The sequence below is a fragment of the Cryptotermes secundus genome, unplaced genomic scaffold (assembly GCF_002891405.2).
Source record: "Cryptotermes secundus unplaced genomic scaffold, Csec_1.0 scaffold431, whole genome shotgun sequence".
Taxonomy (NCBI): Eukaryota; Metazoa; Arthropoda; class Insecta; order Blattodea; family Kalotermitidae; genus Cryptotermes; species Cryptotermes secundus.
The window spans coordinates 379,909-404,962 of record NW_019727097.1 but is presented as its reverse complement, the minus strand read 5'-3'; the positions used below and the strand labels follow the sequence as shown (position 1 = coordinate 404,962).

General features: G+C 40.3%; 1 protein-coding gene across 1 annotated transcript in view; it reads right to left on the bottom strand.

Moving 5' to 3' along the window:
* Positions 1-25,054, bottom strand: part of LOC111864399 — a 157,680-nt gene that overhangs the window by 1,078 nt on the left and 131,548 nt on the right. Inside the window, exons 2-3 of the mRNA XM_023851621.2 lie at positions 19,405-19,546; positions 108-235 (exon numbers count right to left, since the gene is read on the bottom strand). Coding sequence (XP_023707389.1) covers positions 108-235; positions 19,405-19,546 — 270 coding nt within the window. The remainder of the gene's footprint in view (positions 1-107; positions 236-19,404; positions 19,547-25,054) is intronic.

The following is a 25,054-nucleotide window of genomic DNA, read 5'->3' as shown; positions in this document are numbered from 1 at the left end:
CCCGAGATCGAACCCGGGCCACCGCGGTGGGAAGCCAGCGACTAACCGCTTGAGCTATGGCGCGGCCCTCGCAAAGGATTAAATCAGTCTCAACTGGAACTACTCACCGGTGGATGGCCCGGGGTTGCAGAGGAATTGACTTCATCGTCCAAGCGACCATTCTTCTAGTGTCTAGGCAAACGAGCCGCCACTGGTCACAAACTCCGTCACCGCATACTACAGTGGGTGGTCCATACTGGAACATAACACATCACATTGTTATGTCTAGAGAGGGTTTGTTTGCAACGTATAATGAGTTTTGAACGCAAATTTTGTGAACAACCCTGCTCATTTCTGGGCTTTATAGATAAGAGATATGATATTAATGTACAAAAGCAAAGAATGTGAGACGATAGGCACTGAGGGCCTTATCAGGTAGACAACGAAATGAAGATTATTCTGAACACTAGCTCACGTATGCTTGTATATAGCTCTACTTCAATGTGGGGATTAATAACTTAATATGGGGTAGATTTTACGTACTTTTCATGATTGAAACAGGGTCTGTTACTATCATTCGGCAGGCGTTCCCAAGACGGAAGTCCAGGTGATTCTAAATTATTGTCGGGGTTTCCGTGGCCTATAATTTTCAAATCGGGGGGAAAAATGCTTATGGAATGCGAAAGTATAACTAAAATAATCTTATTTAGCAACACCGTATTAATTCTCTCACTAAAACTTTTTTAATTACAATTTCACTTTTTGTAAGCAGTTTTTTCTTTGTATTTTTCCGGCTTGAAAATTATAGGGCATGAAAATCCCGACAATAATTTATAATCACCCCATATTTTCTTTCGCAGTTTCGTTCAATTTACATTTATCCTCAGGGTAAGAGTCATGTCTCACAACTATACAAAGCGACAGACAATATATATATATATATATATATATATATATATATACACGTATAAAGCATATATCATAATTTATTTCTTTAATCTTTAATATTTTGGAAAGTCCACGATCCGACAGAAATTTAGGATGTGAATAAAAATCCTTTCCCATTGTATCCTTCTCTTAATTTTATTAAAAGTTTTATTCTTCCCGGACTAATCCAGATAAAGCTGCTGTAAAAAACTACCAGATCCTTACAGATCCATCCCTTTAAGTGGAACGTTTACAGTTGTGGAAGGCGGGAGAGGGGGCTGTTCAGAAAGCAAGCAAGGTCGTTAAGCACAGGTGTTAGGAACACTCCTAAAGTTCGTGAGGGTACAAGTGTGTTGGTAGATTTCTGCCTTTTGTACGAGTGTGCAGGAGAAATGAGGCGTGGAGATGCTCGTATCTTCACACTAACAACTTCCGGTGTAAGATTGCGACCTCCAGAAACAAGGAAACCACAGCAGGTGTTGGGGGGCTTCACGGCAACTTTATCGTTTAGAAATCTGGTCTTTCCGACACGCCGCCATTAACGGAGATATCCAACCAAATTAGCTTCGCCATGAGAGTGAAGTTCCTTGATCGAGTCTTTGTGTTAGGTTAACCCGTAATGAAGTGAACACAATTCCATTCTTTACATCCATAATTTTACAATCACCGTACTAGGCAACTAATGGAAAAGACTTGCTTATGTTCGTTTTGCAGACATGATATCAAGGTTTCACATAATTATCATGGCTCCACAAAGACTAGTCCAGAACGTAAGCGATCTCAAGCCATACAACTATTGACTTTTTGGATATTATCCATCGCCCTGTATTTATTTAATAACAATATTTCGGGGACTGGATTCTGTCTCTGTCCAAAGGTAAAAATATACTCAATTTGGTCCAATGGATAGAGCTAGTTTCTACCTCTGGACATCAGAAACAACACAAGACAGGATATTTAAACCAAACAAAAAATAAACCATCAGCGGGTGTTAAGACAAACATTACACTAACTTCACACACACGAGGTTTTGCACCAATGACCATGCATAAATTAACGGCCAGAGACTACAAAATCAGAATATCAACAGAATAGAAGCCAACACTAAAGAGACTTCAAGCCAATGTCCATTGTCTTTTTCCTTTGGCGCTACAGGCTCAATTAGGGCCTTGGCCTATCTCCATGAAATTCTCCGTTTCACTTCGGTTTACTAGATCTTAAGACATTCGGTAGGACTCCTTGGGCGGGTGATCAGCTCGTCGCAAGGCCTCTACCTTTTCATGTACACAGAAAAATGCACACATACACACACACACGCACTGAACATCCATATGATTTCCGAGCGAGCGAAGACAATGCATGCCTTAGACCGCTCGGCTACCCTGACCGGCTCAGTGTCCATTACAAGAACACTTTTAATTCAAGTCTATTTAAATGCATTCTCTACCTCGGTTTACCAACTTAATTCTTTCCACAAGTTTCTTTAACATAAATCTGTACATTTACCAAGTACAGTACATTCACAATGTCTTGCAACTTCTAACGATATGTCGGGGAGCGGACGTAGTTCCCTTTATGGGTATATTTTACTGAATCATGGAGTGAACTTCCCTCTAATTCTCTCGTGTTACAAAACATTCGAGTTTCCGATACTGCAGTCCACTGTTTCTTGCTATGTCCGAACTGACTAATTGATTGTGCTACCGCTCACAACAGAATTGTATAGCCGTTTTCACTTGGCAGCTCCCAGAATGCCATGGATATCGAGTACCCACACCCTGAGGCCGAGGGGCTATGCCCTTCCCTAGGGAAATTTTTATATTACTCTTCTCTGGCGTGTTTTTGGTGACAGTTCGACGCATTATTTGGCTAGGAAATCATTACTTTGAGTGGCTATTTCCCCCCAACACTCTTTTCACGCAGCAAGGAACTGGTTTATCCAGAACATGAAAAACATCCCTAGTTCAGTCTCTCGCTTTTTGCAATACGGGAATATAGCAAGCCATTACTTTAGTTTTTCGAGTCTAGGATGGATTATCGGGTGGCTGCAACAGGGACCATAACTCGTTTCCTGAATGGAACAAGAAATCCATTAGCCTAATATATTAAACTGGTTCCAATAAAAGTAAAGGCGAAATTTCCCCTACACTAAAGCTTAACTTCATAACGGCATAAAGGAGGAGAGGAAAATAGCTCCACATATTTTGACTTCGGCACCGAATGTAACCGCATTGTCAGCTTTACGCTCCGGCTGCTTTACTCCCGATGAAGGAACCACGGTTAGTTATTAGATATTAATCTGGTTGAGCTCAGGAGTCGGCGTGGATAAGGTGGTCAAAGAAGAAACGTGGTTTCGGTGGTAAAGTCCTTAATAAGTAACTATACAGCCTCAATTGTTAGTGACTCATATAATAATTGTAATACACAGAGATATTGGGTTTTCGGACTTTATCCATCGTCCTGGTTTTTAAGATAACTAAGAAAAAACACGACGTTTCGGAAACGATCTGTTTCCATCCTCAGGTGAGGGAAAGCACCTATACTGTTGGATCCAGTGATCGAGGCTAGCTCTTTCTAAGGGACCCAACAGAATAGGTGTTTTCCCTCAACTGAGGACGGAAACAGATCCAGTTTCCGAAACGTCGTGTTTTTTCTTAGTTATCTTAAAAACCAGGACGATGGATAAAGTCCGAAAACCCAATATCTCTGTGTGTTATACACCATCGTCAGAATCCTATAGTAACTACTTAATAATTGTAATATTACGTCAATTTATGAAGTGGAACTGACCTCTGTCCCGATATTAAAAATTCGTGTAGATTTTACCTATGTCCTTATATGAGCCGGTAGGGTGCTGTTTAAGCGCCAAGCAAACTATACACATGTATATCTATATATTTTGGATCAGTTTTGTTTACAGACATTCTAGAGGCGCCTGGGAAAAGTGAAGAAAACAGCGTATCTGTATGGGGAGGCTTTCAAAAACTGAGTTCATTCCGAAGTTTTACGAAACCAGACATTGCAGACACTAAGGAACAGCCATTGACAGAATACAGCTATCATATACATCTGTAACTCGCAGCAGGAGCTTTATTCAAGGCATAAATGACCTTCATTATTTCGTTTATACAGAGTGTCCCAGGAGGAAAGGTCAGTATTTTGGGAGGTCATAATATCGGCCATTCTAAGCAAAATTGTACATGTACGTGGTCGGTTCAAAAGTTTCGAAACTATTTTTTTATATATTTCGGTTATGCCTGCAAAGCTGACAACCTTACCGCCATCTATGAGCCGACTGTCTAGAAAATGTGGGAACCGCAACATCTCACAATCCTATGGGCCTCCACGGCCTGTTACAGGGATAGCCTTACTTTACTTACTGTTTCTTCAACAGACGAACAATTAAATATCATCATCATCATCATCATCATCATCATCATCATCAGTAATCTGTCAAGACGACAGGTCCACAGTCTCTTCCAAAACAATTCCTCCACTTAATGCGATCTAGAGCTTTCTCCTTCAAATGACAGTATCCTCTTCTGTCCCCAAGGTCATCCAGCATCTTCTTACGTCTTCTTCCTCGTCTTCTTGTCACTTCTATCCGCCCCTCTATCTTTCCTTCGATAACTTCTTTTAGAAGGCAGTTTCTGCGTAAAACATGACCAATCCAATTAGCCTTCCGTTTTCTTATTTCGTGTAGGATATTCCTCTGCTCACTGACTCTAATTAACACTTCTTCATTTCTCACATAATCGGTCCAACTGATCTTCTCCATCCTTCTCCAACACCACATTTCGAAACTTTCCAGATGTTTCTGATCTACTGCCCTAAGTGTCCATGTTTCAGCCCCAATCAGAGCTATGCTCCAAATGTAGCATTTCAGTAGTTTCTTCCTCAAATTTAAGTCCAATTTGCTGGTAAGAAGATTTTTCTTCTTGCTAAATGCAGCTTTTGCCATGGCAATCCTGGATTTAATTTCACTAGTACACCTTCCATCATCTGTTAACAAGCTACCCAAATATTTAAAACATTTCACATTCTCCAGTTGTTTTTGGTCTATCTTTATTGTGACTGGGGTTGGTTGTCTCGAAATTTTCATTACTTTTGTTTTTTCCACATTCATTTCCATGCCATAGCACCTTCCAATTTCAATTAGTCTATCAATCATGCCCTGTATCACAGTTTCTTCCTTAGCCATTAACACAAGGTCATCTGCATATTTCAGTTTGAATAATTTGCCCTCCTACTTTGAAGTCTCCGAGCCCATCCAGAGCTTCCTTGGTAAGGCATTCGTTGTACAAGTTAAACAGAATTGGTGATAAACAGCATCCTTGTCGAACTCCTCTTCCAATCTGCACACTTCTTGTGCATATATAAATATAACTTGAGAAGGCATGGAAATAAACTTTCAAGCTCTCCATATTCAAACTCATACCATTGAAGGCGGTGAAGTTGTTACGAACAGTACTGGTCCAAACACTCAATGTCTTGCTTCCCAGGTTATGAAGCAACGTGTATTATATGTAGTCTGCGTAGCCACGGGATCTCATCACCCCAATAAAATATGAAACGGGCCTCTCTCATCACGACCCCACACCCTCGCATTAGAGATGCAATAAGGCTCCCCCCCACCAACACCCTAGCAAAGCGAGATCAAAGTGCTGAGTAATATTCGGTGGAGGTCTGGAATGAAACAGCTGCAGCTGATAGCAACAGTAGCTACCCGATCCCCACAGTGTAAATCACCCTCTGCCAGATCATTCATATTAGAGCACAGACCTACATCAGCTCACATTAGTGCGGGATATAATTTCATCACTGAAGGCTATCTAGCGTAAAGTAAATTTCTGTATAGACCAAACTGGAACCTCCTTCTATACCCATAATTCTCAATTTCATGTGAGGAAAAAGGGTTTTAATTTGATAGGGAGAATAGAACACGAGGTCATTATTATACAAATCCAATAAACACTATATATCCTTTCATTTCCATCTCGTTCATGTTTATGAAACCCCAGTGTAGGATCCTTGACTTTCAATGCTTTGAGAGTGGCACATGGTTATTACTAGCTGAACCAAATTAAAAAAAAATGGCATTAGAATTCTATCCTTAACGAGACGTGAAACACCAGTTTCTCCACAAAAAACAAACCACAAAAATTAAGAAGACATTAAGTGTATGCATAATCCAATAATTTTTCTTCGTATGGAAGCAGTAATGACCGTCTCTGTGGTCTAGTGGTCAGAGTTCCTGACTACAGATCCAGGGGTCCCGAGTTCGATTCCCGGCGCTACAAGATTTTCTGAGAAATAGTAGTTCCGGAACGGTCCACTCAGCTTTGTGAGGATAATTGAGGAGTTATTTCAAGAAAATAGCGGCTCCAGTCTATAAAACCGAGATTAAAGGCTGTGGGGATCCGTTGCATTACCACGTGATACCCTCTATCCGCTAAAGTTGGCACTAACATTGCCGACAAGCGGCGGTCACTCGGTCGGTATAGTTCGCTTGCGGACTAAGACCACGGAGTTTTTTTTATGGAAACAGTACTGTAATCCTTACAAACTGAACTCAATTTTTTGTATCTTTTTAAAGACTATAGTGCAAGAAGTCGGCAATATGAAGTGTGTTGGATTCTGCTCTATAAAGTTTATTCGAATCTGCAATTAAGTAACATAAGGCTGACGAAATTTATTGTACCAAATAGCAAATAATCCATTTGGAAAACAGCTTACGTGTACTTGATTCCTTGGCGGCGTTCGTTGTGAACCAGAATTGAACGTCATGGTATAAAACACACAATTTCACTTATTAACCCGTAAGAAAGGTAATTATATACATTTGTTCATTCTAATACAGCCCTTCTCCGAAATTTACATATTTTCATCCAATGTATTTACGGCCAAAGAAAATATTGTCACAATAGTAGCATACCACTAAAACGAATTATTGGAACTGTTTTAGTTACTGGTTGTTATGATGTCTGTAAATAAATATAAGATTATATTAAAAGAGCGAATGAAAAGAGAACATCACAACTTATTGCTCTTTCAACAGTTTTTTCAATAATTTTGTACAAAATATTTTAAAACGACTATAAATCATCCACACATATTTGTGAATAGTTTTATTAGTAATTTACTAACTTACTTGGCGGCACGCGGTAGCGTAGTTGGTTGAGGCACTATGCTACAAGCCGGAAGGTCGCGAGTTCAAGTTCCGATGAGGTTATTAGATTTCTTTTCAATTAACCTAATCCTTCCAGCCGCACTATGGCCCTGGGGTCGACTCAGCCTCTAACAGAAATGAGTACCAGGAATATTCTTGGGAATAAAGGGCGGCCGGCGCGTAAGGCTGACAACCTTGCCGCCATCTATGAGCCGATTGTATAGAAAATGTGGGAACCTTAACATCTCAAACCTATGGGCCTTCACCACGGCCTGTTACAGGGATAACTTTACTTGGATGATTGAATGTATAAAGGCTGGGCCTTCTCGGCCCTTGCACCGCGACCTACAATGGTCTATTGTGCTTATACCTTTACTTGCTTACTTATGGAACTGAGACCTTCTTGAGGAGCCACCAAATCTACAGCTTACTCAAAAATTTTCCAGAATTTTATGGAACCCGAAAGTTCATTACCGTGTTCACAAGAGCCTTCCACTGGTTCCTATCCTGAGCCAGATCAATCCGACCCATATCATTCCATCCTATTTCTCAAAGATCCATTTTAATATTGTCCACCCTCCTACGCCTTGGTCTTCACAGTGGTCTCTTTCTTTCTGGCTTTCCCACTAATATCCTATATGCATTCCTCGTCTCCCCTTTCGTGCAACATGTCCTGCCAACCTCGTCCTCCTTGACTTACTAGTAGTACAGGCTTGAAAATAATAAAAAAAAAACTGTAGCCCACATTGAAAAAGTGTTTAAATACATGCACTTACGATATGATTAATAATGCTGCAAACATTATGCTTTAAATTGGATTCACTATGTATACCGCGTATTACATGCATATCACAAAGAAAGAGCGCTCTGCGCAATAAGCTTCAAACTGTTTCCATCTTTCCGTCTGTCTGTCCCTTTATGTGTATGTTTCGACCTGCTACTTCATCTATCCCTCCTCTTCGCACTCTTCAGTTCCTGCGCCGTATGTTGGACTTGAGTTGCGTGTTACGGAAGATTCTCATTGATATTTGTGAGAAAAATACGGATCTAGATTATATTGGTCAATTAAGACTATCACTTGAATCCCAAAACATGCTTTCATGTTTATACTGTGACATATAGATCAATTGCTAGGCAACGATTTGTTAAACGCATTCCTGAGCAAGCGTACGCAGCAACAACAGGATGTCCATTGCTAGGCAACGGGTCAGTAAACAGACATATTTAAAAATAGGGATTGTGTTTTCTTTGTTGTTCGCGCAATGTGGTCATAAGGAAGTGTTCAGAAGTACAGAACAGTAGTCGAGTCGGATGTGAATGGTCGAGATTCGAGACGCCAGCCTGCCTGGATATGTGCTTGGGAGTAGAGGAATTGAATTGTGTCAAGTTTTCGGGTTTGGTAGCTGCAGAATAATGGCAAGAAAGGAGTTGGGCCGAGAAAAATGATTCCATGTGTAATTTGAAGTGACCGAGTGTGATAAATCCGTTGCCAGGATACGACTATTGAAGACTGAGAATCCTAGTGAGTATGTATCGGTGAAGTGGGAAAGTGTATGGAATAGCGATAGCTCTGTATTGCCTGTAGTCCCAAGTTATCAATGTATAGTGTACAATAAATCCAATCATCTAATCCTAAACCCCGTCTTATAAGTAGCGAGCATCCCTGCAAGTGACTACGCTAACAGATACCGTATTATTAGTAAAATATTTCATGAAAATTTTCACATCAAAATGACATAATTCTGTATTACCCACAACACAAATTCTTTGTCAGATGAAGTTAAGAAATTTGATTTAATTTGATAAAACCATCGAGAATGACCATAGGTTGATTTGTCTTCCTCTTTCCACCTATGTCAAATTCCATTCTACGTGTGAAAATGACAGCTCGCGAAGAAAAAAAAGTAAAGTAAAGTACAGCTATCCCTGTATCAGGCCATGAATGCCCATATCGTTGTGAGATGTTGAGGGTCTCACATTTTCTAGACAATCGGCTCAAAGCTGGCGAAGAGGTTGTCAGCCTTACGCACCGGCCACGCTTTACTCCCCAGGAAAATTATTTAATTAATTCCTGGTATTCACAGTAATTTGAAATGTAATTTATATTTTATAAAATTTTGCCGCCATATAAAACATGCACTCCTTTAATTATTATATAACATAAATACAGTATCTTACATACAATAAATTCATGTCATCATAGTATTGTAAGCTTTCACACAAGCAATAACTACCATACAGATATCAGTAAAATAAATTTTGTCACCATAGTATTTACGTTTTCGTGTTGCTTCCCAAATCTTCATATGTTGGTGTAGGTTTATTTACTCAGTGCTAATGTATTTCATTATGACACGAAGTATCCTGATTAACTAGCATTATGGGTTTGCGCAACCTAAAATTTAATAATTAAATTTATAACACGAACAATGAATAAACCAGTTTAATTCCAGTACCGGAAATAACAGCTTTCATGTTGACAATCTATGTATCAAACAAAGTTTGTAGGAAAGCAGTTAAACTGACTTTAGTACATTTAATAAGTTGAGAATGGAAACACCTAATGGACTTATGAGCCATAAAGATACAACTGCAATAAAGCAAGTACAACTGCTTTCAATATGAGCTGGAGTTTGTGGCAATGGCAATTTAACCGAGTAGACAAACGTCTGGGATATAGCTCCTTTCCAAACTTCCAAGGAAGCTCTTTTACGACCTTCCGTTCAGCAATATGCCCAGGCTCAGCTGAATTTCAGATGCTTATCAGTGAACTTTACACTCTTTAATTCAATTTTGGCCTAGTTCATTGCCTGTGTCTGCAGCCATGTTATGCTCACTGCAGAACGGAGCGGATCTGAGACGTAACCTTTCCACGCTATCTGAATGTTTATGATCATAAGAAAGAGGCCTAGGATGTTTTACATTTACGATTATTGAATCATATATATATTTAAGAACATTTCTAGTAGCACATGTAGCTTAATGGTGATGAGATAATGGACATTAATAATATTCTCGATTGTCGGAAATTTGAAAGAGATGACTAGTTTTTTACCTAAACATATATGCAGTATTAAATGGTATAATTACTGCGAAATATGCTTGGAAATGAATTGGATGTAAGTAAATATGACATATATTAAAGCTGGACAGGGTATGTAGCACGAATGGGGGAGAAGAGAAATGCATATAGGATATTGGTGAGAAAGCCAGATGGAAAGAGACCACTGGGAAGACCAAGGCGTAGGTGGGTGTACAATATTAAACTGGATCTCAGAGAGATAGGTTGGGATGGTACGGATTGGATAGATCTGGCTCAGAATAGAGATCAGTAGAGGGCTCTTGTGAACACGGCAATGAACCTTCGGCTTCCATAAAATGCTGGGAAGTTCTTGAGTGGCTGCATAATTGGCGGCTTCTCAAGAAGGGTTCAGCTCCATGAGTGAGAGATATCAAAATATTTGCCTGAAGGGACTGAGAAAACCCATGAGATAATTCAGGACATGTCTAGACTGAACGCAGAAACTGGTACATTCTAAAGAAGAACCAGGATTTTAATCCCTCGACTGTGACGATTTAACTTAGATGAGGATTAGTCTAGTTGAAGGTACTGTACATCAGGGCAGGGAATAGGGCCGCAGGAGTTCCCACGTTAAGACAAACAGTTCAGTGACAGAGATTCGAAAAAGGAATATCTCGAAAAATATCTCAGGGACACAAACAATATATAGAATGGGGAAAGAAAGAATTGATTATTTAACGATACTGTAACAAATGCAGTTGCTATTTAATAATCATATGAGAGAAAGATTGCGTTCAAAGGCACGTAAAGGGTTTGAGGAAGTTGTGGTCGTCGTCACTTCCAAGGTACTATCCCAGAATTCGATTGAAGAGAATAGAAAAACCGCTAACTAATTAGGATAGTCAGCATTTCGGTTCAAATTCGAAACGAACATCTCTGGAATATAATCCAAAATCATTACCGCTTTGGCCAACTTGTTCGGGCCGCTATGCGTGGGAGGAGATACAAGGAAAACGTAGAAATTTCCGCTGCTGCTGAGTAGACTTATCCACAAAACAGCATTGCAGGAGAAGTTGCCGATCTGTGACGAGTGAATTGGGAAGGTTTCCTATCCTGCAGCCTTACATATTTCATGTTTTATACTCCCTCTACTGGCTTTGGTCCATAGAGTGCTTCAGCCAGAAACGGGTTCAGTTTTGATAAAACGTTCAAGCATCCTACGATCCTGTCTGTGCAGTATCTCATATTCTGCGTCTCTGTCCATTCTCTGTGACCTCAGTGGCCTCTGCGGAGCAGCCTCATATCAATAACAGAGTTTGCAAACGTTCACACGGAGTGCATGAGAAATTACTTTCATTCTTCCAGATATCACTTCGTATACAGTATTAACGTGTCAAAGAATTTTTTATTTATTTTGCTTTCTGCTTTCAGCTGAGGAATTTTCTATTCAACTGCAAGTTCACACACGGTGTTCAAGAAACTACTCTTGTATCTTTATGGAGAAACTACAAATTCGGTAGCAAAATTCAGAATTTTTCACACAGGGTGTTTGTCTTTGCAAAAAAATTATTATCAATAACAGGATTGGAGGTGTTCACAAATGGTATTAAGAAACGTTTCTATCTTTATGCTGAACAGTAGAGTTCAAAGTACCATAAAACAAACTTAAAAAACTCTGTGCTTTTAGTCCTCAAGCGAACTATACCGACAGAGCGACCGCCGCTTGTTGGCGAAGTTCGTGCCAATTTTTGCGGATAGAGGGTGTCGCGTGGTCAGCGCAATGAATTCCCACGGCCGTTAATTTCGGTTTTCTAGACCGGAGCCACTATTTCCTAGAAATAAAAACATATAGGAAATATCCTGTTCGTAATTGCTGAAAAAATAATCTGTTCTCCAACTTAGGAATTGTTACCTGGAACATTTTTACATTTACTGAATACATGACGAGAAAAATAGAATATTTCATGCTGGTATTAACAAGGTGGACGATCATAATTTAACGACTATGCTCAAATTTAAGATTTACAGAAAAATAGGAAGTTTCAGTAAAGAAATGTTTTTATATACATCAATGAATAATTAAACGTTTCGACACAATGTTTATTAATTTTAGTTGTATTTCTGGATGATCCATGTAGACACACAAACACCTAACGCACTCCCGTTAGACGCAATCCATTTCATGCATAAATCCGTCCCTTCAAAGTATAGCATTACAGACAATTTAAAATACTGTGACGTGCTACCTGAAAGACGGACTATAAGACATCCATCACTAGTCAACGGCTAGCAATTCTTAGGCAGCAAAGCCTATGAAATCGTTGTCCCGGAAATTGAAGTCTAGCAGTGGGGTTTCCACCGTTACAAACGAATTGTTTGAACCAGACACGTATTCCCGAGTTCGTTGCATAGCAGTGGGCGAAATTAATCCTTCGACAAGGTGTTCTCTATTCAGTCCGAGTGCAGGATATAAGAGTTCTTATCCGACGAGAGCTACACGCGACAATATCATCGAGTGTGCGTGCAATCATGTGAGAGTTATTTGAAATGAACAGAATATTTGTGCACCAGGGCCCCTTTCCCTAGGGATAAAACCACGGAGGATTCTGTTAATCACTTCAGTCTAATATTAAAGTTAACAATATGTGATTAACGACACTCTCCTTGTAAGCTTCCAAGGCATTAAGGTTAGGAAGAGACGAAATAAGATTCTTTAATTTCTTTATTATGGACACTAAATTATGCAGGCCTATTTCTCTTCTAAGTTATCAGAACATTAAAAACCTTCACTTTTCCTACAATTTCCTTTGAAACTCCTCACATTCCTTTAAGACATTCAACTAAATTGAGACATCTGACTGTCTGGTCTTCAAATTCTATGACCACGAATTACCGTAACACAGGACACGTTTCAGGGCTGTATTTTCGTAATTATTTCCGTTTATGAACACTACACGGTAAGGCAAACTGTGAGTTTCGCTTTAATATTAAACGGAAAGTAAGGAAGGAAGTGGGCAGAATGCTCGAACAGCCAATTGTGTGTGTTCCGACACCTAGCCTTAAGATCCCGTATCAGGTTTTGAGAGTTTATTGAACGAAACAGAATAAAAATAATACTTAAGTCTGCCTGCGCTAAAAGTACATGCTCACGGGTTCCTGTGCCCTGAAGCGAGTGAGAAATTCAGTGATCATATCCTGTAATGTTTACTTCCCGCAGAACAGATACAGAAATTTAGCAAGTGATGACGTCCGTTATATTCATAGCAAATGGCGAATCTGTGTGGGTCAGGAGGGAAGCATAGAATCTCAACATCCGCTTGGAGGAAAGCTGCAGAAGGATTCAAAATGACTGCATCCTAATTTATGAATGATGATTATCGGAACGGAGCTACCCCTTCCATTTTTTTTCTTTTCCTTGGCACTACAGACCCAGTGGGCCTAGGCCTACCTCCATGAACTTCTCCGTTCACTTCCATTACATTACTGTAAGTAATAGAGAAATAGTGGTTACTATAGGATTCTGACGATGGTGTATAACACACAGATATACTGGGTTTTCGGACTTTATCCATCGTCCTGGTTTTTAAGATAACTAAGAAAACACGACGTTTCGGAAAGTGGATCTGTTTCCGTCCTCAATCAGTGATTGGGGCTAGCTCTTTCTAAGGGAGCCAACAGAATAGGTATTTTTCCCTCACCTGAGGACGGAAACAGATCCATTTTCCGAAACGTCGTGTTTTTATTAGTTATCTTAAAAACCAGGACGATGGATAAAGACCGAAAACCCAATATATCTGTGAGAGAAATAGTGATTCTACTTTAAAATAACGGCAGGAAATGACATAAAAATCTCCTACTACTTGGTTAAAATCAACAGACATGTTAATTAACCAACTTATGAGAATATAAAAAGACATTACATTATTATTATTATTAAGTTCTATGTGTGTATGTACGTGTACTGTCCATTCTAGCCACAAAATGGCATAACCATTGGAAATGTACTCATTTTATTTTTCTCACCAGTTAATGCTTAAATTTAATTTTTCTTGGAATTGTTATTAATGTATTGCCATTATACAGACTGTCATATTTTGTATTTTGTTCTTTAATTGTTTTTGTATATTTCTATGTACTCGTGCTAACTTTGTAACTGGCCTCTGTGCTGTTAAGTTTGCACGTTAATAAACAGGATTATTATTATTATTATTATTATTATTATTATTATTATTATTATTATTATTATTATTATTATTTTGGCTCGAAGTTTCCAAGGAGGTGAAGATTCACATTCTGCTCTTCTTAGTTATTGTATCATGTAGTCTGATAGGTGGATACCAACATTTCGTAGAAATTCACTGCCCCTTTCTTCATGGTAAAATAACCCTTGTGTATAGGAATGCTACGTTCCTCGGAAACAGAGGTAAACACTTACCGGACTGCACGATGTTATACCTCAGAAGATGAAATTATGATGCTGATCATTATTAGCGTTAATATTTCAAGATTGTGTTTGCGTTTATTATAAATTTTGTGCCTTTTATCCAATGGGAATAAAGTACAAAACGACCGGAACGTGAAACTGATCGCGCGCCTTTATCTAGGGCCGAGGATGAAAATATATGGAACTTTAAAGTCGTTATGATTTGTTGCACGGCCACATAAACCATTTTATTTTTACCTAATTTTTGTTTTATTATTTTCTTTTGGGCAAAGTTTTGCTTCAGTATTTGAGGGGCCGTCACCACTCTAAACTTTTGTTACAAAACAGGTGAGGGAAGTTCTTCTCTTCCTACCCCTTGACTTATTCCTTTATTTTGAAAAGATTCGGGTCCTGTTAATGTAGACACAACTGTATTATATGCCAGTGTATCTAACAACACAATTTCTCCTGCTGCAGAGTATGACTGCGGGCGTGCATACATAGCAGCCGCAGAGAAAACAAATGATTACAGATTGCCTACTCCCCGGTCCATACCCTGCTCTCACACATAAGAGAACAGAGGTTGTGCCCTCTCTTCCCTCAACTCCCTTACTTCAGTGGGAGGGGGAATAAAATAAATTACGATCTTATAGGAAAAGGAAGGAAGAGCGCAGTATAAGCACGCCGCCGAGGCGCCAGAGCCGACGCGGTGCGCCCACTACAGCGTGCATCAGAACTCGAGACGCAGCACAACCAGCTCCTCCACATCCCAAAACTGAAAATGGATGTAACCTGAACTTCAGACGCTTCAGCCCTTAAATTTACTGGTCGGTATTTGTAAAAATAACATCTAACTAACAGCAGGGATAGTGTAGTCGGTATAGCGACTGGCTACGGTCTGGACGACCGAGGGTTTGGAGTTCGAGTCCCGGTAAGGTCAACGTCGTCCAGGCCGGCCCTGTGTGCCATCCAGCTTTCTATCCATTGGGTACCGGAGGTAAAGAGGCCGGGGCGTGAAGCTGACCACTCACCTCCAACTAGTACAATCCACTCCCTCATACGCCTTCATGGCGTGGTGCTTAATTAAATAACAATAGAGACAACTTTACCTGTCATCTTTAACATCTAAGTAACTCCATCGTGATGGCCAATCAACAAATGTTCAGCATTTTGTGGTACCAGAAGGTACAAAACATGTTTACAAGTTGCCGCTGAAGAGAAGAAATTACTGTTCCGTCGCCTGAATGTAGACACCACGCAAAACTAAGAAAGAAATCCGGCAACTTGATTGTACACACTTTTCAGCTATGAGGAAATACAGTAAAAAAAAAAAGTAAAGCTGCCCTGTATCAGGCCGTGGAGGCCCATAGGGTTGTGAGAAGTTGAGGTTCCCACACTATCTAGACAATCGGCTCAAAGATGGCGGTAAGGTTGTCAGCCTTACGCGCCGCCCGCGCTTTACTCCCCAGGAAAATTATTTAATTAATTCCGGGTACTCATTTCTGTTAGAGGCTTAGTAAACCCCAGGGCCTAGTGCGGCTGAAAGGATTAGGTCAACTGGAAAAATCCATTGACCTCATCGGGACTTGAACCCGCGACCTTCCGGCTTGTAGCATAGCCCCTCAACCAACTACGCTACCGCGTGAGGAAATACAGTAATTCCTTAAATTAGTCTATATACTTCAGCAGTGTAAATAATCACAACAACATGTAGAACCCTTAATTCTACAAATGGGTTTTAGTATCTTTTGGGGCTTGAATTTAAAAAGGATTATCTAACATTCTTCTAATTCTACAGTTTATTACGAAATTATGTTATTTTTCAATGCATCTGAGAAAAGGTTCCACCGGGAATCACAGTAATTTCAAGTAATCTACGGAGCTGTTACTGCTGAATAGCACGACGCTGTGATTTCTAAGAAGACATTTCAGTAATGCATAATGATCATCATCGAATAGGCACAGCAGGCGCGCCTGATCACGAGCGAATTATTGCGCGCTAGGCAGTTCCAGGAAGCAAATCCATGGCACGTGGAAAGAATGAACATGAGACTTCCAATTAACTTCTCTAAAAAGGGTTCTAAAAGGCAATGTTACTTGCAGAATTGAAAAGGGAAAAGAGTAAAAAATCTGGACCTGCAGTATAGAAAGGATCATACACGTTCCCGGAGGCAGTCACACCAATAGTTAACGTAAAATTTTCAAAATCACAAAAGAAGGTAAAGCTATCTCTGTAACAGGCCGTGGAGGCACATAGGATTGTGAGACGTCGACGCTACAGCATTTTCTCTAAACAGCCGGCTCAAAGATGGCGGTAAGCATGTCAGCCTTACATGCCGGCCGCCTTTTACCCCCCAGGAAGATTCATGGTACTCATTTCTGTTAGAGGTCGTGTCAACGCCAGGACCGTAGTGAGGCTGGAAGGATTAGGTAAACTGAAAAAATCCACCTCATTGGGACTCTAACCCGCGACCTTCCGGCTTCTAGCATAGTGCTTCGCAATCACAATATGACAGAAAACCTGGAGTGTAGGGAAATGTACAGCAGTGTTTATTAAAGGATCTCGACATAAAGGAGATATTAACTAAGCAGATAATGTATACAATATTTTTATCAGTTATTATACAGGATGATCTAATTTTGGAGGATACAGTGAGTGGAGTATATAGGATAATGCATACAGGAGAGATGAGATCAATTAAACGTTTTAGCCGGAAAAATCACTTGGAAGATTTGACTGTATTGTAAGAGTAACATTAAAGTAAATATTAGATAACAGGTTCCCAGTCGAGGGATCTTATGGATATAAATGGTGTGGAATTTCATGGCTGAGTCAAACTTTGCATTTATGAGCGACTTGTATCACGGAGCTCTTCAGTGATGACTGTGTACGTCATCACAGAACGATGTAAGGAGTGATACAAATGGCCGACAGACGGTCTCATCGTCTGTGTAACTCAATAAGTTTCCTAAAGTCCAAGACAGAGAATTCCTCTGAAATGCCGAAGTTTTAAACATACGATGACCCTAAAATCTTAACCGCGCCCTAATCAAAAACAGCAGAAAAGCGCTTTCTGTGTAGAAATAAACGACACGCTGGGTGGCAACTTTCAAATTCCCTGTACGAGAAATTCCCAGTAGGGTACAGCACTGAACAAAGTAAGAAATACGCATTTCTAATATACGCTTTATGTGAGTGGCGCAAAGAGTGTAAGAGATGTGTAAATTCTTTCTCCTTTTGTCAAATTTATTTACAATTTCTTTCTCTATTTATCTGCCTTCTGAATTCCCAGATTCCAAATTTAAAACGACTTCCCTTTAAACGAGCCAAGTTATCTAAACAAGACACTCCCTTTCGGATAATATTTTTCTACAAAAGCAAAATTCAAAGTAACTTAAATTAAGAATTATATACATTTAAAAATAACCGAAGGATAAAGTGAGGGGTCGATATTTTCGGTTTGCTGCAACAGCGACCAAAAGTAGGGCGCCGTTAAAATGCACAGCAAAATATCAATGTTATCATTCCACGAGCTCCAATAGCCCTGACAGCAGTTACAATTCACTTCCTGAGGCGGCGCATGCGCTCCTCGTGAAGGCGTTTATACTCGTACGTTGTTAAACACGGGAGAAAGCATCAAATTAAATTCACTTTTAATCAGAGCCAGTTATGCCAAGGGACATACTGTATGGTCCAATGGACGGACAGATGCAGAGGACAATTTTTATGATAACTGTGGACAGGGGCATGGAGTAGTGAAGGGAGAATTGTGATAAACTAATAGAACAGGGGGTGGAAATGGCATGTAGCACGAATTAGGAGAAGAGGAATTCATATAGGTTATTGGTGGGAAAGCCAGAAGGAATGAGACCACTGGGAAGACCAAGGCGTAGGTGGGTGGAAAATATTAAAATGGATCTTAGAGAGATAGGATGGGATGGGATGGGATGGATTGGATTGATCTGGCTCAGGATAGGGACCAGTGGATGGCTCTTGTGAACACGGTAATGAACCTTCAGGTTACATAAAATGCTGGGAAATTCTTAAGTAGCTGCAGATTTGGCTCCTCTTCAAGAAAGGCTCAGCTCCATGAGTAAGTAAGTAATAGAAGAAACTTGAAGGGAAGTGAATTGAAGGAGGTTGTAATGGACTGGACATGCAGTTAGCATGTGAAGACAAATACATACGGAAATTTTGTTTGGAAATATCGCTGAAAGTAGTACGAGTATGTCTACCTATGTGGAAGAATAAGAACGAGGCGGAAGGATATTATGATACATCTCAGGGAAATGCGAGAACGGGAGATATTTGGAACCGGCACGGGAGAATGTATGTGTACAAGGGCCGGTTTTGGTATCAACCGGGTTCAGGCTTTAAGTTTTAATGCAAAAGAATTAATTAAATGGATAATAAATTATGATCAGTTTTTGGAAGTATTAACAGGCTCGTCTTTCGTAATTGTTACACTATATATCTATGTGGGCCCCGTTTGGAACATGCATTCGATGCCTTTCAAGTGCAGTTCTCTTTTTATGCGTATAATGCTTTGTTTATTTCTTCTGTTACTGTATGACACTATATCAACTGCAGAGGTTATGGAGTATCAAATGCGATCTGATTTGGTGTTATGAATGATGAATCAGAAACGAAAGAGAAAGAGAGGGAGGGGATATGAAGGTAAGAGAGATAAAACGAAGAAAAGTGGAAATAAAGGATTTGAGAAAGTGGGAATGAAACCAAGAAATATATGAAGTAAAAAATGAAGAAACAATGGACGGATTAATAAAATGAGAGACAGGAAAAAAGAAGAAGACAGAGAGAAGGAATAAATGAAAGGAAAGAATGAAGAGACAGAAAGGCTAACCTGCATGTCTTTCAATTACCTGCACTGTTTCATAGAGACACAAGATGTTGAGGCGAGCAAGCCTTGCCAAGATGTGAGGGCCTCTCTCTTTCTCTGTTTGCAGGTTCCTTACCACATACTCCGTTTTTACCTCGGTCATGCTGATAATCTTTGATAGCCACCTGCAATGACACACATGCCACAGGTTTCATTAAAAATTACTGGAGCAAGAGAACATAGTTAGGAACCACATGTAATTAAGAATGCTCTGTACTCTTTACTGTAATACCCTAAAATAAATACTGATAAATTAGATTTTATTTGCATCCAAAATGCTTCATTAACGCCACACAGCAACAGGAGTGAATATGCGCTAAAACAGCGAAGCGTGTCAGGCTTGTTTCTGAGTTTGAATGCTAAAGCAGTAAAACAAAATGAAGTACTCTATAAACGCTTTCTGAAAGTTCGTATGGAGTCATTCGTCATTCATACAGTTCCCTATAGGTTCGTCCACACAGAGCGCTACGTACGCGACGCACGCTACGTACGCTATGTTCGCTATACGAACAGAAAAATATCTCCCTTTATTGCCTATGTTACTGGCCACACAGACTTCCGTACGCTACGTACGCTATGTTCCCTATGTTAGCTGCGTCGCAGAGCGTACACAGCGTACGTAGCGTACGTAGCGTACGTAGCGAACATAGCGTAGCGCTCTGTGTGGCCGAACCTTATCTCGGCAAACATTCCTCACTTCTTGAAGGAGGAGATACATTTAGTGTGGTGGCGTCTGTCTCTCCGTTTATACTTTAATACTGAGATCATACAAAGTCACATTCACCTTCCAACTGTCCGCACATATAGATACTGTTCCGATTTTTATCTCTGTATCATAGCCTTCACTCACTTATTCATGGATCTGAGCCCTTCTTGAGGAGCGGCCAATTGTGCACCTACACAAGAACTCCCCAGCATTTTATGGAATCCGAAGGTTCATTACCATCCCCATCCTTAGTCAGTTCAATGCAATCCATCCCGTCCTGTCTCTCTAGTTAGTTAGTTATTGGAGAGGGTGGGTTTCCCCATGCACTGAGACCAGTATTGGTCCATTGTGCTTCCCTCTATGATATTCTACCAGTGTCTATACCCTAACGATATTGGTACGTACCATCAGTCCCGACCGAACCAGCGAGTTCGGCCTCTACTGGCTTGGCGGGATCTATAATGTAGAGACTACAGTTTGGCGGGAAATGTCCTTGAATTTAGCTCAGTGACCTCCTTTGGAGATATGAGGTTCTTTTACGTGCCGTAAAGCTACGACACGGGACCCACGGCTTAAAGTCCCTCCCGGAGGACTTGTTCCCTGAATTTTTACGCCCTTAAAAATTCGACGACCTCCGCCGGGTTTGAACTCGCGTACCATGAGTCATGAGGTGGGAACGTTACCTCTAGACTACGGAGGCCGCTTTCTAGCTGTCTAAGATCCATTTTAATATTGTCCGCCCACCTACATCTTCGTCTTCCCAGTGCTCTCCTTCCATCCGGCTTTCCCACCAATATCCTATATGCATTCCTCCTTTCCCCCATTCATGCTGCATGTCCCGTCCATCACACCCTCCTTGACTTGATCATTCTAATTATACTTGGAGAAGAGTACAAGTTATGAAGCTCCACATTATACAGTTTTCTCCAACCTCCTGTCACTTCATCTCTCCTCGGTCCAAATATTCTCCTCAACGCCCTGTTCTCAAACACCCTCAGTCTATGTTCCTCCCTTAATGTCAGATACCAGGTTTCAAACCTATACAGAACCACAGGTATTATACCCTTACCTGCAATACATGTGCATATAGATGGACTGACAGAAGAAAAAGAAACGCATATTCTGTTACGTACGCCCATAGAAGAAGGTAACTTCAGTTACTTTTCATCAGCAAGAGATCCTTTTAGATTGGAGCATGTAACGTGTTATTCACGTGCATGACTGACGTATCATTCAAGGCAGACCATCCAGAGCGCAAGCAAACTCAGTCCAACACAATTTCAGTAAGCAAGCTTAGAATCTGAACTGTCTAGCTGCATGTAAGCCGATCACAGTGGCCGCGCGGTCTTGGGCATGAACCGTCTTAGCCCGCTCGAACACCGGGATCTAAGGTTCGAATCCAACTTGAGGCATGAATGAATGTGTGCGTTCATTCTGTGTTCGTGTTGTCCAGCGTGCAGGTAGCGGGCTTACGACGGGCTGATCCCCCGTCCAAGGAATGCTACCATCTATATAAAAAGACAAAGGGACTGAAAAACGGCCAAGGTTCAACGAAGGGCTGTAGAGCCATAGATAGAGAGCTGCATATAATTTTGGTTGTCTCAGAAGTCCTCGCCCTCAATATCAGCATCGAACACGAAAGTCCCAGTATCACTTTGTATCATACGAATAAGGGTGCTATTTGTATACAGCCTCGAGTGCAACTGAACTCTGTCTGCCAGACACGTCAGGTTCTGAATTGCCGAGCCCCTTTATCGAGTTGCCGGTCGAGGATCTTAAAATACCCCAGGGCTGTGCACCTCCTTCTCCCGTGTACCGTTTCCTGAGAATCGATTGTGTTGGTAACTTAAGCGTGAGTCTCAAAGCGATTCACACAGTTTCCATGATTAATGAAGTGCTCCACGTGAAGTGTGGTCGCTGTGATACCTTTTAGTGCGCGCCATGTTGCTAACCATCAAGTAATACCCTTATCCCTCCTCCTCCTCCCCCCCTCCCCAAAACAAGTGAAACGCAAACTTGAAACCATACATCATCTGCCGTCACGGGTATCGAAGTCGCGTTTACACGAAGTGGCTGCAAACAACTGCTGGGTATACGCGTTCACACTTGAGTTCTTCATTTAGCGGAATACGTAACGCCACCCCAATTTTTTTTTCTTTTCCTTGTTCTTCTGAAAATCTTTAAGGCTATATCCGAATCCCAGTTTATGTAAGACACTGAAATACCGAAATACGGGTTATTGAACTTGAAATTACAAATATTTAAAATAAGAAGCTATAATGCGTGGTATTGATCCATTGAAGGCCCGCTGTTACTGTGAGTGCCGCCAGCTTCAGCATTCAAGGATTCTCCATTTTGTTCACAAAGCGTAGTTACGCGTTTCTTACGTTTCTCGAAATAAACATGGATTATTTTCCCAAACAACATTAACCGAATGCCTTTGTAACGGATTTGCTGTGTGTTTTTTATGACGTAGGAAATGAATTTATAGAGATGAATATCGGTTTTCAAAGAACTGATAAATAAACACTGCCGTTCAGAATTGATGTCCATCCAAAACTTGTTACACATTAAAATAGATTGAGAAAAGAAGATTGGGATATTCTTGACGAAACATTATTATTATCATTATCATTATTAGGTCCAGCAGTGCAGTAACCCACTTCTGATACCAGTTGCCACGTGATAGAAGGCGTTTGGATTGGGAATCACATTTAAACATCTCGGAACTACAAATAACTACTATCATCTCACTGATTTACACACTCTAAATATTACTGTAACTACAGCACACATAAAGTCTTTTCAGTCTTCACTTTCCGGTGCTTGGTAACGGTTTCTAACAGCGGACGGCCCCCTTCGGCAACACACACACTGAAGTATCAGTCCTCGATATATAGCCCCGGCATGGACGGCACAGAAAACGTTTTTTTTTTTTCCATTACTGTGTGTTGTCTCGTCGCCGGAGAAAGAACGTTTCCACAGAGCTGTTCCCTAGCTGTTGTACAGTCGCCTGTTTACACAGTTGTTACTTGGCAATGGATCTACATGTCAAAATAATTCTATTTACAAAGATTAATTGTCGGGACATTCTCGAAAAGTTACCTATTTTATAAAAATTAAATACATAGAGGGTTGTTGTTTTTGAACGTTCATTTTATGTAAATAATGCGCTGTGAAATTCTGTCTTCTGTCAACATTCGCAAAAGCTTAAAACTGAACGACCTAACAGAAGACATAGAAGTATATCTGAAGAGATGGCTAGTCCACCAGGAAAGAAAGCGCAGAAGTCGCTTACACAGACCAGCTTTTCAATATCAACATCAGGGACGACGGGACGCTGGAAGACCTAGGATAAGATGAAAAGTTCCAGAACACCTTGATATTGAGAAACAGGTCTTGAAACGTAAACGTTGTTTGTTTTCACGAAGAAGTCAACAAATGACCACATTACGCCATGTTGTCATGAAATACAGAGGTTCTACATCATCAGAGAAACCTGATTTTGGAATCATGAATATCCTGCAAACTCTAAAACACTAATTGCGCACTTATAAAAATCCGTTAAAAGCGATAACACATCAAATATTTGTTGCATGAGTACTTTGTGTTGCTCGTGTCATTTCTTCCATACTTTCAGGAAAACGAGATTTTCCTTTATTCTCATAATTATATCCTTGAACAACAAACCAACACCTGTTCAGTTGGCGTGCAACTGAATTCAGATGTTAATTATAATTTATAATCAGAGGGGTAGAGGAAACAAAAGGAGTTTCTGATGAAGTCAATCGTGTTCTTTATTGAAATAGACATAAAATCTGAACTTAGAAATCTTGAGTTTATAAAGGATATTAATCTTAAGAAGAAAGAATTTATTGAGGAATTTAAAAATGCACGTGCTGAGGAATGTGGAAAAAAAAACTGCGAATACTTCACGTAAATAATTCTGAGTCTAGTTCTAAAATAACGTACACACAGAGAGAATTAGGAAGGGCAATATTTCTGAGCTAATGGCTGTTTGAATTTGAGCTTCCGACTGAAAGTGTGTGGGATCAGTTTCAGAGCTGAAAATATCTTATCCAGCTGCAAGTTAAATTCTAAAGTACATTACAGTTTCACGTTTAAGTTTCGATGAATGCCGCGGACTAAGGAGTCATGGCACTCAGAAATTATACAACTTACTTACTTACTCATGGAGCTGAGCCCTTCTGGCGGAGCCGCCAATTCTGCAGCTACTCAAGAATTTCCCAGGATTTTATGGAACCCGAAGGTTCATTACCGTGTTCACAAGAGCCCTCCACTGGTCCCTATCCTGAGCCAGATAAATCCCATCTATACCATCCCATCTCTAAGATCCATTCTAATATTGTTCACCCACTTACGCCTTGGTCTTCCCTGTGGTCTCTTTCCTTCTGGCTTTCTCACCAATATCCTATACGCATTCCTCGTCTCCCCCATCGTGCCACATCTGTCCACCTCATCCTCCTTGAAGAAATTATACAACAGCAATCGAAAAGCCCGAATAATGTCTCTTCAGTAAGGAACTCTGAATCTTATGCGAGAACATTTTTAGATATCTTCAAGTTCTGAACCAAAATGTGTCCAGTCCCGTTTGTAGCTTTGTTTTCCCCGTTACTGACAATGGAGTATAATTTACCTTCGAGAACACAAAAGAACTAGAAATTTCGCACTTTAAGTCCATAAGAGGGAGTTCACCATCACAAGCGAAGTGGAAAGCTAAACTCGGTAAAATACATAATTATCATGAGCAGACAAAAAATGAAGGAAGAGCTAAATGAAGAATACAGCTAGCATAAACAACAGACCTACTAAATGCGTGAAAACAACAAAAGACACAAGGGTGTGTCTGAAGAATGTATTAGTAACTGAAAGAACCGCGAATAGTAGGTCTGTCTGTAAGGCTTTG